Source organism: Lutjanus erythropterus, chromosome 6 (genome assembly GCF_056507025.1).
Source record: "Lutjanus erythropterus isolate fLutEry1 chromosome 6, fLutEry1.hap2, whole genome shotgun sequence".
Lineage (NCBI taxonomy): Eukaryota > Metazoa > Chordata > Actinopteri > Lutjaniformes > Lutjanidae > Lutjanus > Lutjanus erythropterus.
In genome coordinates, this window is record NC_139322.1 from 22,012,281 (window position 1) to 22,029,885 (window position 17,605).

Genomic DNA, 17,605 nt, shown 5'->3' on the forward strand with positions numbered 1-17,605 from the left:
CGGTAATATAGCAGACTACAGACTACTGACTAGTCAAAGGGAGCGTATCGTAATGAACTTTGGCGAGTTTGAGAGAGACGGCAACTGGCAGACTGCTTACTGTCTGTGGTGGCAGAGAGTGAGGGTGAACGTGCACTGAGTGGAGGACTGGCAGTAAATGTACAGCGATGGCGCTATCAATGTAAAGTTAATGTCTGAGTTTGTTAGGGAATAAAAGCTGCAGCTTCTCAAGACCAAAGCAAAGCTCCCGTGTTTGTGTTGTTTGCCTGCTTTGGGAATAGTGTCACTATGACGATCTGCTCCTCCTACGTTAAGGGAGTACTACAGTACAGCCAAGTACAGTCGAAGCAGAGTTGTTTTACACAAATACTGGCATAATATCATATACCCTGGTAAAATGTCAGGAAGGTATGAAAAAATAGAAAGAGCCAAAGCCTAGTCTGTGGTGATTTAAAGAAGTTAACAGGCTGCCATGCTGTTGTACTGATCTGTGTAAAATGATGCAGCTATAAAACAAGAGCAGAAACTTATTTACCAACCACTCATTTCTCCCTCTCTCATCAGTTAACCACCAACACACACCAGCTAATAAAAAATATGTTCATGATTCTTGTTATTTAATATTTTAAACTGAAATGTTCTCCCTGTGCATTTTTGTATGCGTCTATCTGTTTTATGCTGTTATTGTAATGCACACTGACTGACAAAGGAAGGAAAGGAAAGGAAAGGAAAGGAAAGGAAAGGAAGGAAAGGAAAGAATCTCGGACATCTGACTGATGAATCAAATCATCGACTTCCAGGGGATAGAAGAACGTTCTTTGTTACACTGAAAAACCTTACCTTGAATGTCTGACTGGCACAATTGACTAGTGAAGATGGACTGTGATGGTTTACTGATGCAGTGACTGACTGAGTTGTCAATACATTTATCACTTGAACAACTGATTACTGAGTGACATAAACAGGCCCCAATAGAGTCTTGCTGGGGGTAAAACATTCCTGCTTTTGCCGCAGTGCAAAGTAATACAAAATACAATATGCTAATTTACATTCACAGCTTTCAGCTTTCCTGACTGGCAAATGGAAATTCACTCTGAGCTTGAAACCATGAACACACAGTATTCTTGATGACTGACTGAGCAGGGTAAGAAACGGCTGTAAGGAAATGACACAAAAGGGAAAAAAAAAAACAGAAACACACTCACACGCAGTCACACATACAGCATCTTACTCAACATATGAGTATGTGCAAGCTTCATTGACACATCTAAACGGAAGTTAAATTACTAATCCTTCCTTCTGTGTCAAGATATTACTAATTTTTCCTTAAATATTCTTACTCCTCTGCTCGAGTCCAGAAGGTGGGAGCACCAAGGACACGGAGTTGAGATGTAGGAGGAAGACGAGGGTGAGCACAGATAATCAATGCAACAAGCCAGCACTGAATATCAAGTCAGAGTGGGTGGACAATCCTCCACACAAACAAACACACACACAAACACAACCAAGACTGTAGACACAAATGTATATGTACACACACACACACACACACACACACACACACACACACACACACACACACACACACACACACACACACACACACACAGACTAAACAAACAGATGGTTAGGGGACAGCTCTGGTCATTGCAGCTGAGAGAAAAGGTGACATTCTTTATGCTAATTACAAAGTTCTCCTGTCAGACTGAACTCTTCCCAGAGTGTCTCAGAGGGCAAAAAACAAAAGAAGTAAAAAAAAAAAAAAAAAAGAGGATAAAAGTGATAATCTGGAAGGAGAGATGGGGGATAGAGGTGATAAGAAAGAGGGAGGTGACAGCAGATAAGAGTTACAAAAACATCTTCTGCATGAGGAATAGCTTTTGTGTTTTCAAAATAAACAAGTAAAGAACCTGAGCGTTTATCTGATTTTATATGATAGAGCTATAAACATTGCAAGAGAAAGTTTAGATTAAAGTTGAGAGACAAAAAGGGTTGTTAACAATTTAATGAGAGATCAATATTGCAGCAGGAGCTGAACTAGCCTGAGGTGTGTGTGTCTGTGAGAAAGAGGGAGGGAGAGAGTGTAGGAGAAAGAGCGGCAGAGAGAAAGTAAGAATGAGTAATATAATGTTTTATAATGAATACTATTTTGCAAGATATACAGGATAAGTAAAGCAAACTGACTTTACTTGTTTTTGGCAACAACAAAACTCAATGACAAATGATACTTTAATAGGACACATCACTGGTGTCTGTGTGTCACATTGATTTTCACTATGAATTATTAATCTTGCCAGAATTGCTTAAGATTGTGCGAATTAGGATGCTCTAAATTCAGGAGAGCACTCAAGGACATTTGAGTTCATCATCAAGGAATTCAAAAACGAAGGAAGAGGTATTACGTCATCATACTGATATTCTAATTCTCTGTGTGGTGCCAGACTTCAGTATCAGTTCTAGTGAAGCTTATAGGATTGTATGAAAAGCAGTAAAATCCAATATATCTACATTGTATAAGCTTCGGTGAAGAGATGCCACTAACAAATGACAGAGCACAGAGAATACTGACAGATGTTTCCAAGTGTTTGCTGTTGGTCTCAAAGTAGTATCCAAAGATGATTATAGGCATACTTTAAAGGTTTCGTGGTGAGTCAAATTAAAAATTCTCACCATGGCAATTTTTTTAAAAGTTGCAAGTACAGTGTTCCTTAAAAATACTGAGTATAAGATGAATAAATACTGTTAAGTATTGTGTTACTTTGGTGGGGTCTGTACCAAACAAGCATGTACCTTTACATTTGGAAAATGTGATTTGTATAATTTGTAGGATGGGGCATCTCCATGGCAACACAAAGCTTCATCTATAGTAGTATGTTATGAAATATTTTGCAGCTCCTGTGATGTGGATATTTTATTTGGCCATATGACAATTACAATAATATTTGAAAGTAATTGTTCAGCTCCACTCATAAGATACATAAAGGCTATGGGATCATAAATCTACACATGAGGTGCTGTAAGTGGTTTTTATCAGATAAATGAAGATAAAAGAGGGAAAGTTTGGAGATAAAAAGAGAGGACAAAAGAGTGCGTTAGTGTGGGAGAGACAAATGGGCCGACACTTGAAAAAACAGTAATACTCTAGTTGTATGGGTCTGTCGCCTGGAGGAGCAGGACAGAGACAACACATCCATCTATCACAGACAGGGCCAAGTCGGGACAAGCCTGCAGATCACCACAGGGACTGGTAACACTGACTGTCCTGCTCCATTTTAATGCCACAGTCATGAGAATCTCAATATCAGTAGTTCAGTTCAGTTCAAGGTGATGTCTTTATCCTTTTTGGTCAGTCCAAACCCAAAAATATTCAGTTTAATAAGATTTAAAGCAGACAAAATCAAGGAATCTCCACATCTGAGACTGAAAACAGCATTTTCTGATATTTCTGACATTAATCGATATAACTGATGATCAAAAGAGTTGGCGAATATTTTTCTTTTGATCAACTAATTGATTAGTTGCAGCTCTATTGTCTATATACCTTGCTGAGATCTGGCAGTTTTGGATTGTTAAGGTAGTGCATGTATCTTTTTAGGTGCACCTGGTAAATACAGATCTTCATGCAATTTTAGTGTACAATTCTGTTTGTTAAGGAAGCATTTTTAGAGACATGTATTAACTGAAACTCAATAAAGCTAGTAAGCAATTATGTTCCTGAAGGATCAAAGTTATTCTGTATTAACTTTCAAATTTTCTGCTTTTAATATGTTTGGTTTTAAATCAGAAGAAAATGTATGAGTGTGTGGGTGTGTGTGTCACAGTGTCCTCACACTGTATGACAATGTGAGATGAAAAAGCTATAAATACAAATGCAGAGGTGGCTCCTTGGTGAAAATGGGAGGAGTCAGATGTAAGAATGCAGATACGATTAAAGTTTGTGTGAGAGAGATGACGAGCAAGAGGTGGCAATGAACAGATTTAAAGGAAACTGCACAAGCTGAATGATTCTCTGAACACGATGAAATAGACTTCTAGGTATTTTCCTCTAGAAAACACTTCTATTTTCCCACCAGACAATCGCAGACACACAAAGAAGTAAAACACCACACAGACAAACGGAGAAACAGAGACAATGAAAGAACGGATATGCAGTAGCTGTGCAGATGGGTAATGCCTCAGACCGAGTGGGGCAGACTCCAGGGAGAGGTGGCACAGGACAGACTGGTCACTATCCCTTCAGGAGTAGCTGTGAGTTTTTTTAGAATCTGGCTAACACTTAGAGTGGCTGTCACTAGGGCACGTTCCCATGGAAACACAGACAGCGCAGAGCCTGGCAAACATCTTAACAAATGAACTGCACAGAAGCCTTTCTATGCAACCTTGAAGACGGGAACAAAAGGTAAGATGATGTGCAGAGGAGATGGGTGGGTCAACACAAAAAGTCTGAATGCGATGAGGTGTGGGAGGACAAATCAAAGAACACGGTTTCAGAATGAGATTTCCACCCAAATGCAACGTCTTCTACAATAAAGACTTGCAGGTGTTAAAGCGACTTACTGTTGAATGCTGAAGCATTTCTTCAAAGTGGCTGGAAACACTGGATTTTTGAAACTCTTCAACTGACCCTTCCTAAGTCCCATCCCTTTTTTCTCAGCACTCCAATGACAGTTAAGCAAGCTTAGTAAATTGGTCAGCTTTCACCATTAGCATTTCCTGCACTTATATATGCTATATGAATTTGGATATGGTTAAAAGACGTTGCTGGGGAACCTGTGAAAGCAACATATATGCATAGCTTAAGTTGGCTAATGTTAACAAATGCTAGCTATTGTTTTGCTAACATTAGCCAACTAGTTATCTAGTGTTTTGCTAACATTAGCTGACTTAAGATGTGAATCTATATGTCGCTTTTACAGAAAAACAAGAAACTTGACTGAAGTACGAAGTTTGCTCAACTGTTATTGGAGCACAGAACAAAAATGTCCAGGGCTTATGAAGGGTCCCTTTGTCATTTTTCCTCACCTGCAGTTCTTCTTGGTTAGTCCTATACTGGTCCTTTAGAACTGATGTCCTCACTGCCTCCTCCCGCCTAACACCCTTGTCTCTTTTCACATCTGGACACCAGAAGTTGACATTGTTCATGCTGGGGCCTGCCCTTCCATCTCTCCCACCATCCAGTTCCCTCCTCAGGTTGTCATTCTCCCTCTGCAGATCCCTCAGCTGAGCATGGAGATCAAATGTAGAGACATCTCCCCGTCCAGATGAATCCAGTCCCTGTGGATGTCTCCCGGACTGGCGCCGCAGACTGGAAGTCCCTGCAGGATGCAAGGTTTGGTCTCCATAGGGGTCTGACGGGTGATGCAGCCCATAGGAGGTGATGTTTGGGCTGCTGCCCATGGCTGTTGTCCGGTTAGTGTAGGACGAGCGACTTGTGCTCCGACCCAGCGTCATGGTCCCTTTGGGGTACCCACCAGAAGGTTCTAAAGAATCCCGCTCACTGGGGTACATGGTGCCTGAAGTGGCATAGGCAGCACTCAAAGACTGGATGTTCTCCATCGACAGGGTTTTGCCCCCAGGCGCTGTCGCCGAACCATGACCTACTCCTTTGTCTCCTGTTGTGCCAGGTTTGATCTTCGAACCTGGCCTTGACGACGACCCTTGACTTCCAGCCACTTTAGGTGCTGGTGCAGGCACACCACCTGACACAGAGCCTGGCTCTAGCCCCGAGCGAGAGCCTGGTGCTGAGCTCACAGCCTGTTTGCCTTTCCCCTTGGGGGATCTAGAAAAGCGTGAATGAGATGTGTTGCCATCACTACTCTTTGAGCCAGCAGTCAGCTTGCTCTGCGTAGGCTTGGCTCTAATGTTTAAAGGCATTTTTTATATGGCAAAAGTCGACTTCTGAGAGGAAACTTTTAAGGTTGGGAATATTTTCATGTCCCAGTATGGAACCAGAGTGAATAACAAGGTTGAAAATAAAGGCCACCACTTGGCCTCTCAGTTTTCACGTGTCCGTCCCTGATCATTCAGGGCTTGAGGCTGAGTCTTATTTAGTCCTATTAGAAGAAAGTGGCACTGACTGTTTGCTAGAGGACACACAGGCCAGAGGTCTTGTGGTTTCAGCTACAGTGCAGGACATCATGGATTCTAAACAGGTAAAATAGGGACAAACATTGAGAGAAAAAACAGTCTACAAATCAACAATCAAAGAAATAACACAGGCAGCATCACCACATGGTTCATGTTTTACAACAGCATTGCAAATTTAAGTCCAAGTTTCATACTGATACTAAAATGACTCTTTTTTTACTTTGATTTAAGCAATATAAACATGTTTTTCTCAAAATCTTTTTTTCATTATCACATTCAGAACTTCTCAGACGTCAAGCATTGTCTAAACATAAACACCTGTTCAAGACCCTTGGCTGAAAAACCAAAAACATAAATTTGCAGAATTATGATTTAAATCGGGAACAATCTGATCAACATGGATAAGTAACCAAGCATACAAATCTGATTTCAATGCCAATTTTCCATACACACCCCAACCCTACAAGGATGGGAACCAGACAAATCTGCAGGCTCATGTTTTATTTGCTCTGGCAGATACATCTGTCCACTTTCCCTTTCAGACAGGTTTCTACCCATTCCTGAATCTGGTAGGGCCAATCACAACCTTTTAGCTAACATGGGGTGGGTTTCATGAAGCATATACAGAGAACTGCGACCTTAATGACTGTTGAGGCAATTTTGTCAACAACCGAGATGGCTGTTGCTGATTTGGAACGTTTCTGTTGAATCTGCTATCGTGTCAGCATTAAACAAACTGGATTATACCATTTATTTCCTTCAAAAGAAAAACAAACAACTGCACTTCTTCAAGTTTCTGTTGATAAGAAAGATGTGTTTGTTTAATTTAAGTTTAATTTACCAACTACACTGCATCACATGTTTCATTGTACTGATTTGTCAATCCAATAGTGTCCAGAAGTATTTTGGTCCCTTAGAAAATGAAAATTATCTGAGAGGTTCCAGACTAATTTGTATTTGTAAATCAACAGTCCTACATGATTCGTGGTTAAATTAGATATATTTAGACCTTATAGACTTAAAAGAATGAATAGAATCATTTTTAAGGTTGTCATAGTTTCAATATTGGAATATTAAAAATCAAACAAAATATGCTTTAAATTTCAATAATCAAAATCAAAGACAGAATCTGGGATGCTCTGAATATTATATTTTTTCTACACCTCACCTACTTACACATGTCTGGCGCATGACTGAAGAAAATAAAACCTTAAAATACGACACAATGTAGCTTACCGGTAGCTTGTGGCTGCACTTTTCACTGGGGATGTACACATTTAGTCAACTACACAATTAAATGTCGCCAGCCCTCACTCATAGCCACCAGAAATACTAGTTGGTTAAACTATTTATCAATATTTTATTCATGCACAATGCCAGTTAACTGTTGCCTCTAAGGTGTTATGCAGTTGCTCACCACTAGTCGGGGCTGTGGCACCACCAGACGGCTGCCCCTCTCGCCCAGCACATATGCCCTGATGACCCCAACACGGATATTATCCTGCAAGCAGCGCAGGCTGCTACTGCTGCTAGCACTGCTAACGTTATCCACACTGTCTGGCAGGCTGGCAGCTAATGTTAGCTCCGGGTAGATGATGCTGTTTATGTTGATCCTTGTATTAATTTCAAACAGTGTTTAAAATGATCAATTAACAAACTGTGATCAATTTTAACTGCTTTCTGAGAATTTTCTTACTGTTAGACTAGTCAACTAGTCTAAATTAAATTTTGCGTTTAATTAACAAGGAAATTAGTCACCAGAAACATCCCTACTTTTCATTGCTGGAGTCGGAGATGAATCCATTTTTTTTTACTTAGCATGAACTCTTAATGCAGTTCTCTTCTGTGACAGCAAACACAATACATGACCTTTCAGTAATTATTATTCAAGGCTTATCTAGCAGCATTATAGTTGACTAAAGTAACTTAACTACCCTTTAATGCCTAAAGCACTTTTCTATCATTGCGGCAAAATGCAGGCATCAAGAATGAGAAAGAAGAATTTGAAAATGTAAAAGAGAGTTGTCCGAGCATAAAACCAATAATCTGCATATCTTTACAAAACAAGATTTGATAGTCTAACTAGGACATCGCCATCTATACTGAAAAAAAATATTTCAATCAAAAATGACCTTAAATCTACTACAACGAACTTTCATATTTTGTTGATTTTGGCTGCGAAGGCAAAAGTGGCAGTATTTCCACAGAAATAAAAGTCAGAAATAAAATTATCTAAAAATATCTCCACCTGCTTCATTTTCACTAGCTAACATGCTACTCATTTGCTGTAACTTTGGCTGGGAAAATGTAAACACAGGCTCATTTCCAACTGATTTCAAGGAGACTTTGAACTGGTGGCAGATATTAAGAGCAACTATCCAATAGTCAATCTTTTTCTGGCTGGTCTTGTTCATTTATATAAGTCATATAGAGGTATCAGTAATAAACTGAGACTGACTCATGATGAGTTTAAAAACTCGTTGTAGTAGTTTTGAAATCAAAAGTCAAATCAAATTGTGGATTTGGAGAATCATGACACCCATAATAATTTCTTACTCAGAATAATCCAAAGAATTGCTTAGAGACAGACCTTTAGTGCATCACAACTATATTCCTGATCTATTGCAGTGGTTTGCAATCCTACTCCTGGGAGCCATGCTTTTGTTTTTCTTATCTTCTTTCCCTGCTCAGGTGTTTCCAACCAAGAGCCAAAATTCACCAGTTCTTGATAAACTGAAAACCTTTGCCTCAGGTAATCAGATGTCAGGGGAGCTCAGGGAACGTGCAAACTATGGATCAAAAGGAGCAGGACTGGGCACCACAGATCTATTGGAAAAACTTATCTTACTATTAGGATAATATTCAGTGACAACAGCAAAACAATGTCCATTTAACCACCAGACTCTAAGTGGTGTAGCATACTGCTAGTTTCTCTCTCATTTTGTGCAAAATACCTTGCACAGCCACAGTCACCACAGTAGATGGTGAAAGAGAGGGAAACAGCTTGACCATTTCAGCACCATGGACAGCACTCAATCCACAGCCATACAGAGCATGGACTCTAATGTCTGCTCAGGTCTGAAGGAAACAGGGACAAAACAATGTAATTGGCTGTGGCCATGGTAGATTGCAGAGGGAATTGGAAGACCAGTCTTTATTATCTGCCACCCCCTGGGGCACTTTGCAAAGCTCATCATCAGACTTTATCAGGACTGAAGACATACCGGTACCTTAGGCTTCAACTAAAAATAGGCACTTGGAATTTAGGCTAAATCATACTTGTAAAATACAGCATTATAAGACTGTGACCATATTAAGATAAATCATATACAGTATTATACATCGTCTGAATAACAGACTAATGCTATGAATAACAGTGTGTTGCTATGGACGCAGTTCAGATCATAGAGTCTGGAGGAGCATTTAATTCATTTTTGAATCAATAAAATAATTTTTACATATTGTTGTGTTTTGTGTTGTATTTTTTTTTTTAAATAAGTAGCCATGTAATAAGCAGGATAATGTGTAATGAGTGGGTCATTATTGCAAATAAAACCCTTGAGGGTGATTCAAGACCCCTCTGGGGTCCTGCACCACCCTGTTAGGGTTTATTTCACAATAATGGCCATTTTACTGTACATTATCCCTTACATATAATCCACAATATAGGGTCATTTGTTATCTTTGAGGCGAACAGCTGTACATTTAATTTAAGTGGGCAAAATCATCCTCAGGAAGTCTGAGTGAGCACAACATAGTCAACGATGGGCCAGATATTGGGGGACTGTCTGCAAAGCAGAGGAAAATCCAAATCATAATCCCTCCTCTAATCCAAGAGGATTGGGTGCTGGGAGTCAGTGCACGGGATGCAACTGAGAGATTGGTTATGTCTGCTTGTCAGTCATAACATAGCTGTCAATCCCTTATCCATCATTGTTTGAGACAATGAATTCAGCCCTATGTGCCAGCAATGGAAACATAAATTCCGTGTATAATTTCGGTGCATTTATGCATTGCTATCTAAAATGACCGTGAAAATATCAAATTTGACGAATAAAATAAAATACAAAAAGATAACTGTTTAAAACAAGAAAACTGCAAACATGTTAGCTTGTTACAGATATCAGATATCACTTGCATTAAGATGGAGGTATGATGAGTCAGTGTAACCGGTCAGTTTCGATGGGCACGCGCCAAGTTTACGCATACCTTCTCGTCAAACCACGTTCTCCGGACATAAAAAAAACTCACAAACAAAGACAGGACTAATAGAAATGCTAAAATAAAATACCAAAAGTAGGAAACGCCTCACGTCGCACCGGCCTCAAACCTCTGCACTTACTTCTGAGTTGGCAGCCAGCTGTTGCCGCGAAGAGAAAACTCGAGTCACCACCCAAACAGGCAACAGCGTAATTTACATGATGACATTTGTCCGTACGAGCCTCTCTACTGCTCAGCATGCTGCCAACATGAAACTATGAAGTACAGTGCTCTATATTTGACGGGTGGCACGAGTAAAACGGTGGTTGTGCATGTGACTACACAGCCTGGACACGGACGCCCGAATAACTCTACTATGACCACAGCATGAAGGATTAGTTTCTTGCTCATATGCACACGGCTACATGAGTTCGAGCTAGTACCTTACATAATAATTAATCTGCCACACAAACTGAGAGCACAGAGTTTGTTTAAATAAAATGTTGCCAAAAAAAATCCAGGTGTGCACGCAACGTGTATGTGTCTGTGCGCGCGCTCAGTCTTACCGGACAGACACCTCTTCTCCATCACCGTGCAGTCCCGACCGAACCCTGTCCGACCTCTGCGCAGGCTCCATGATCTCATCGGCTCAGCTCTTCACGATGACCTGTCCTGCCATCGGGTCCTCGTGGGCGCGCTCTCACAAGCTGGCGCGTGCGCGACCTACGCGGCGTGATGGGGCAGCAGGAGCAGCAACGATTGGAGGGTTTCTTTACTTCATACACCTACATGAGAGTCAGCTGGGCATGGCACTTGCACGGTCTTAGACCCAAATTTGTAGGAAGAAAAAAATCAGAAAGTGGTGTAAATTCGCGTAAATCAACAAAATAAACTGCATTCCAGTTTTATGCAGACCAGAAAACAAATACCCTGAAAGTCACCAGTAATTTAATCCCATGAAAGTGAGTTTCACAATAATGAAAACAATGCAAACCCCTACAGTTAAAAGTTAATGAATTCAAGTCCATGTCACGTATTGTCTTTGTACCAAAACTGAGTTGGCGTTTACAGTTAAGCCACAACTAGTTTCCAGTATTCAAAAACTAACCTGAGACAGTGCTTCTGTTTCCCTTTAAGAACTTTACAAGTGACAGCAGCTGTTAAGTTTACTGTTAGTCCACTCAATACAACTTACCCGGAAAATACATAAGAATAACTATGTTTGTGTCAGAGGTTTCACTCTCAGGAAAGAGGTGCTGTTTGTCAGAATCCCCAAACCACGGGACAAAAGATGAAACCGTGTTGCCAGACCACAGGCTAAAATAGGCGTACAGTGCAACAAGCTGCACTGCACTGCCTACACAGCAGGACTGGTTGCTGTATTAAACTTGTTCTAGGTTTAAATGTTTTATTTGCACTTTGTTAATTTTCTTTCAAACTCTTCTCTTGCCCAGCAACCTGCAAAATGACATTATTAAAGCTTCCTCGCTTTCTGATATGTTATTAGCAAATTGGTGACCCGTCCTATATTCTCCTCTTTCACTTGTGAAACTACTTTAGAGGAAACTGTGCGGAACAACAGGTGACTTGTCTTACTGGAGTGGCTGCAGCAGGTGAAGTTTTTCATCATGTGTAACCTGTAACAAATAATCATCAGTTTCATTTCCTCTTAACAACTTACCAAAGAGAAGTGAAATTTTGAGATTGGGACAGAGGTGTTTAATATATAGACACACTACCAAGCTCTCTTGTAACACTTATGAAACTAAACCACTGAAGTGGAATCAACTCAAATTTATTTGCATATTCCAATATCTCAGTATGTACAATGTGCAGTGTCTTGATTAACTTTGCAGCCTACAATAGCAACATGCCCCGCCCAGCCCAAGCTATGTGAAGACGAGGATCAACTAACTAAAAAACAAAAGAAACAGCACAAAAGGAAAAAAATCACAATCAAAATTTGTTCAATAAAACAACAGAAAACAGTCCTGAAGAGTCAAATATTTACATGAAAGAGCTGTTGCATTTAAATGTTAAACAAAGTATCATTCATTGCATGTGTGACACAAGGCAGGGTAAGTTTGTCAAAATGATAACTTTCCACATCTATGGTGCATTATGGGGCCATTCATGGTGAATTATAATGCATTATAGATGCAGCTTTGCATTAAGTTCAAGTGTCTTATGGATGTTTTTGACTAGTTCTAAACTAGCTGCTGACTGACAGGGCTAATGCATTATGACCACCTATAATCCCTTATACATATCTCAACAATCAACTAGGTAGGACTCATACTAGGTTATAACAGTCCAGGCACTATCATAAGTTATCATTGTAGGTATGAAGTAAAGTGAAGTACATAGTGATGTAATCTAAAAGAATTGGTATCTTACATAATAAGAACTAGCGTCTTAATAATAATAATAATAATAATAATAATAATAATAATAATAATAATAATAATAATAATAATAATAATCACCACTTGTGATGCAGCATAGAACAACAATGACATGTTATGATAAAGCATGCATTATTGTAGATGCACCAATAAGTACTTCACTTTACTCAACACATACAAAGATAACTTACTGCATGGACTATTATAGCATTCTGAGTTCTTACTACTGTGGACCCCAGGAGGACTGGCAACCACTTTGCGGAAGGTAATGGGTATCAAATAAAGTGAAAGTTGATTGCTGAGGTGACTATAGGTAGTCATGTATTGCAAGCCTCATCAGTCAACTTCTAGATTATAAACTATAGAGAGTCATCCATAGGAAACTTGCCTATAATGTTTGAGGGCTGTTTATATGAAATCAAATCAGAAAGCGTGATTCATGTTTATAAGTGCAGTTATAAAGCATTATGAATTCATTATAATAGTACTAATTCCCTCTTAACAGACTGTAAATGAGGTCTTCATAGAAAGAGGTTTATGCAAAATTCCTAGGACAAGGACTTTTTTCAGCAAAGTGCTCTCTACCAGTCATTAAAAAGGTTGTCATACAAAACTTTCACTCATGTTGTTGTCATAAAAGTTAAGGTTATCTGACGACAATGCCATTCTCACTCGGTTCCAGAAAAGGGGTTGAGCCCTTGGATTTCTCGGCCAGGACAACACAGACTTTCTGCATAACCTTTTCCTCAGCTGAAGATACTTCAGTTTGGGAAACATCTCATCCAGCAGAACCAGCACAGCGACATCCACCTTGTTTAGATAAAACCAGAGATAATTTAGTGTCGTGAAAACCACCACTCAGAGGGGGTAAGGTTCATACCCACAAAATGTACATGATACTAACCTTCTCATCCAGAAGTCGCTGCTGAACCATGAAGAAAGCCTGGCGGATCACACCATTCACTGTCTCCCCACCAGGTTCGCCTCTGGACAGCACAAACACTGTCTTCACACTGTTGTACACAGCACTATGTAGATTTTCAATACACGAAAGCCCAGGAATCCAGTCCCTCTCCTCCAAACAGAGAGAAAACCTCCTGTGACCTGAGTTCTCCAGATTGACAGTCAACTCCTTGTAGACCCAATCCCTCACAGCCTGGTTGCTGGTGTCAAACACCACAAACGCGTCGTAATGATAATGTGAATCACTACCAGCCAGCTGGGAGTAGCCCTTATGTCCTGCCCAAAGTACCTGTAAGCAGTACCACAGATCCCAGCCATAGAGATGCTTCAGTAGGGGCAGAACAGTGAATGTCACAGCTAAGAAGGAACAGACAAGGAAGGCTAAGCTACCGTATATGTCCTGGCAGGAACGCTTGTCATTGGACAGAACACTGTTACCCTGCTGGGACTCTGGGTAGTCACAGTGTACATGTGTGGTGAGATAAGGAATTTCTATCGGAGTAGTCCGCAAAAAGTCAGAAAACCAGGATGTACCACAGTCACATTTAAAGGGGTTGGCATGCAGGGTGAGTCTCCGAAGGGCACTACCATCTTTAAAGGGAGCGGGGAGAAACTGATGGTTCAACTCTTTGATCTGATTGTGGCTGAGATATAAATACTGCAGGGATTTCGCTTTACTGAAGAAATCCTGAGGAATAAAACTAAAGCGATTGTGACTGAGGTCCAAGAGACAAAAAGATGCTCCAAATTCTATGACTGTGTATGGCAAATAATAGAGGAAGTTATGACTGAGATTCAGTTGAGTTAAATTTCTGAGTGCTGACATGTTTGTCCATGGGAAATAATTCAGCTTATTGTGGCTGATGCAGAGTTTCTCAATGCTTTCTGGGAGGTTACACAGCACTTCTGGTGAAATTGACTTCAGTGCATTGTTAGAAATGTCCAGGTAGATGAGGTTTGTCAGATTTTGGAAGAAATGGTTGTACTTGTTGTTGTCAGACCCCCACATAATGTCCAGGTGATTTCCATCAAAGTAGAAGTACTTCAAAGAGCTGCTGGCCAGCCTTTCATCTATTCGCATCCCAATGCCATTATTTGCCAGACTTAGGACTTCCAAGTTGGTCAGACCTCGAATGAACTCTAAACGATGGCCCATGCCCCTCATTTTGAAGTGAAACTCATTGTTACTAAGGTCTAATACCTTCAGTGTGGTATTAAGCTCATTGAAAGCCTCTCTGTAATAAAAATCAAGTCTATTGTAGGACAAATTAAGAAAAACTAAATTTTTCATGTTATTAAACACCCCATTCTTCAAAGTCTGGCTCATGTAATTGAAAGACAGGTCTAAACAAACAGCATTTTCCATGCCTAGAAGCACCTTTTCACTAAGAGACATAATGTCATTTTGAGACAGGTCAAATGTCAGGTTATGTCGACAGAACAGGTCCCATAGTGATGATTGTGACACATTGTCCTCTAACATCTCCAGCCTGTTTAACTGGTTGGATTCCCAGATGCCACTTCCAGGTGTCACTTCTCGATCTATCAGAATAGGGGGTGGTTCAGGAAAATTATGTGTATACATGTTCTGGCTCTGACACCTTTCCTTTGCCACAATTTCAGATGAAGCACTCGAGCAGCAGGGAAGGAAATTAAGCATATTTTGGGAGAGGTCAATATTGATGAGAGACGGTATCCGTTTCAGAGCTGCTAAGCTAAAGGTGTTGATAAAGTTCATTCTAAGTTCTAATTTCCTCAGATTTTGGAGTTTGGATAGAACATTAAGGCTCTGGTCTGAAACCGTGTGGAAAAAGTTACCACTCAAAAGAAGATCTTGTAGACCAGATATATTGCCAATGTGTGGCGAGAGGTTCAGTTTGGGAAATGTCCTGAGTGGTTCATAGTTATAAATAAGGCTAATCCAAGTGAGGCCCTTCAGCTCAGCAAAGAAGGTGCCATTCTGTATAGCATATGCCAGGAGGTTGTCAGAGAGGTCCAATCTCTTTAAATTCTTCAAAGGTCTAAAAATACCCGCTGGAAATGTTCGCAGAGAGTTTCCTCTTAAACTTAGGTAGGTGATGGAGCTGTTCTCGGCATAGAATGAGTTTGGATGTAGTTGTAGAGGGAGATCTCCCGGACAAGGAAAGCAGGGTCTGGCTGCATGGTCGCAACGTTGGCAATTCCACTCCAAATTCAAATTCTTGAGGATAGGGAGGTTGGCAAATGCTCCTTCTGATACCTCTGTGATTGTATTCTCTCTTAAATCCAGACTCTCCAGCGAGGGTGGCAACCCTTTAGGGATAACTGTCAAATTATTATACCCTAAGGTAAGGTTTTTCAGTTTAGAGAGGTCTCTGAAAACAATCTCACTGATGTAAAAGGACTGGTGGCAAGGGTTAACATAAAAGCAATTCTTGGCGAGATAGAGCTCTTCGAGATTTGAGACTTTAAAACCTTCAGGGGTTCTTAAAGCAGGGATGTGGAAGATCCGGTTATTCTCTAAATCGAGAACCTTCAAGGTTTTAGGTAACCAGGGTATAGAGGTGAGGCTGTTTCCTGAAAGATACAAAAATTGAAGATTCACTAGGCTCTTGAAGGCATCATTGTCGATCTTCATCTCACAGTAGCAGTCTTCCGAGGCCCTCAGGCGATCTGGCTGACAATTTCCTGTTATCTTCAGAGTGTGGAGGTTTGGGAGACCTGATAAAGCATGCAGCCTTACCCACTGTATCTTGGTCCGACTTAAACTGAGCGACACTACAGTGTTAGACTTGATGAAAGGGACATGCCTGAGTGGTCTGTCAGAGCAGTCTACACTGGTGGTATTCACATCAGTGTCACATGGGAAGAAGATGGTATTTATGGTCCTCACTGATGGAAGAAGCTGACAAAGGATCAGGATATATTTTAACACAGCCTGAAAAAAAAAAAACTTGATTTCAGTTGTTTGTTGGCGGTTCAAAAGTAGGTTTGAGCAGACGTTAATTTAGCGTAAGATTAAGAATTGTTCAGTACATTTTCATCAGTGTCACCATATACACTGCATAGAGTGTATATCACAGTTTGCTCGGTAACCTGGATGCACAGCCATTGAGGAGATACGGGGATGTGAATAACAAAATGGATTACACGCTAACTATTCAATTCAAGCTGATTTTTGGATGTCTAACCCACAAAAAGTTCGGGGAAAGAAGCTTCTAAAACTTACAGAAAGTGACTTGGTCAGCAGGAAAGGCTGCAGCATTTACAGAAACCAAGCTTAACAGGTAGTGAAGATCTGTACAAGCTGACTCCCTCTTCTTGGAATAATAACTGAACAACAGTCCCTTCAATTTGTTATCCCAGTATAATGAACTACCTAATTTTTTTTTGTCAAGCCTATACAGACTGCTGAAGACCTTAAACGTTACAAAGGTTTGATGGTGTGTAGATGCCAAGACAGGCCTAGTATCAGAGCATAAATGACATGTAAATTGTGAAAGCAAAGGTATGTGATCAACTTATCTTTACAGAATTTTGAGTCTGACCATCCAATAGAACAACTTTTTGGATAAAAACACCAATCTGTCATAAATATAAACAATAATACTACTACTACTTTTGTTATTCTTACAAGATTGTATTTGGTTGACCAAAAGCAAATAACAGCAGGGAATTCTGATGTGTTGTCTACGGTCAGTACTGCCAACATGGCCGACTTCTGATTGATTACACACTGATTCACACAACTGCTACATAAACCACTCTGGATTTTTCAGGACTATCAGCAATTCTGTACTTATAATGTAACAATACAGTTGGCACATGAATTTCTTACAGTACATTTTTGATGGCAGAATAAAATGTCATCTTACTTACCATGGCAGATGTAGCAAGCATCTTAAAATTCACATCGGGAACCAGACGAAGCAAACTTTAATCCAGATGTTGAGAGTTATCTGGAGAACCTT

The 17,605-nt window shown here is 40.2% G+C and overlaps 2 protein-coding genes across 2 annotated transcripts in view; both read right to left on the bottom strand.

Annotated features, from left to right (window-relative positions):
* The window catches only part of LOC146325264 (ERC protein 2-like), a 232,680-nt gene extending 221,740 nt beyond the window's left edge, over positions 1 to 10,940 (bottom strand). Inside the window, exons 1-2 of the mRNA XM_084721167.1 lie at positions 10,854 to 10,940; positions 5,023 to 6,144 (exon numbers count right to left, since the gene is read on the bottom strand). Coding sequence (XP_084577293.1) covers positions 5,023 to 5,874 — 852 coding nt within the window. The 5' untranslated portion in view covers positions 5,875 to 6,144; positions 10,854 to 10,940. The remainder of the gene's footprint in view (positions 1 to 5,022; positions 6,145 to 10,853) is intronic.
* A 1,820-nt stretch (positions 10,941 to 12,760) lies between these two features.
* On the bottom strand, positions 12,761 to 16,383 carry tlr9 (toll-like receptor 9). Its single transcript, XM_084721168.1, has 2 exons — positions 13,597 to 16,383; positions 12,761 to 13,502 (listed from the first exon to the last, which is right to left on the bottom strand). The coding sequence occupies exons 1-2, from the start codon at positions 16,270 to 16,272 to the stop codon at positions 13,296 to 13,298; spliced, it is 2,883 nt and encodes a 960-aa protein (XP_084577294.1). The 5' UTR covers positions 16,273 to 16,383; the 3' UTR covers positions 12,761 to 13,295.
* Positions 16,384 to 17,605: the final 1,222 nt, after the last annotated feature.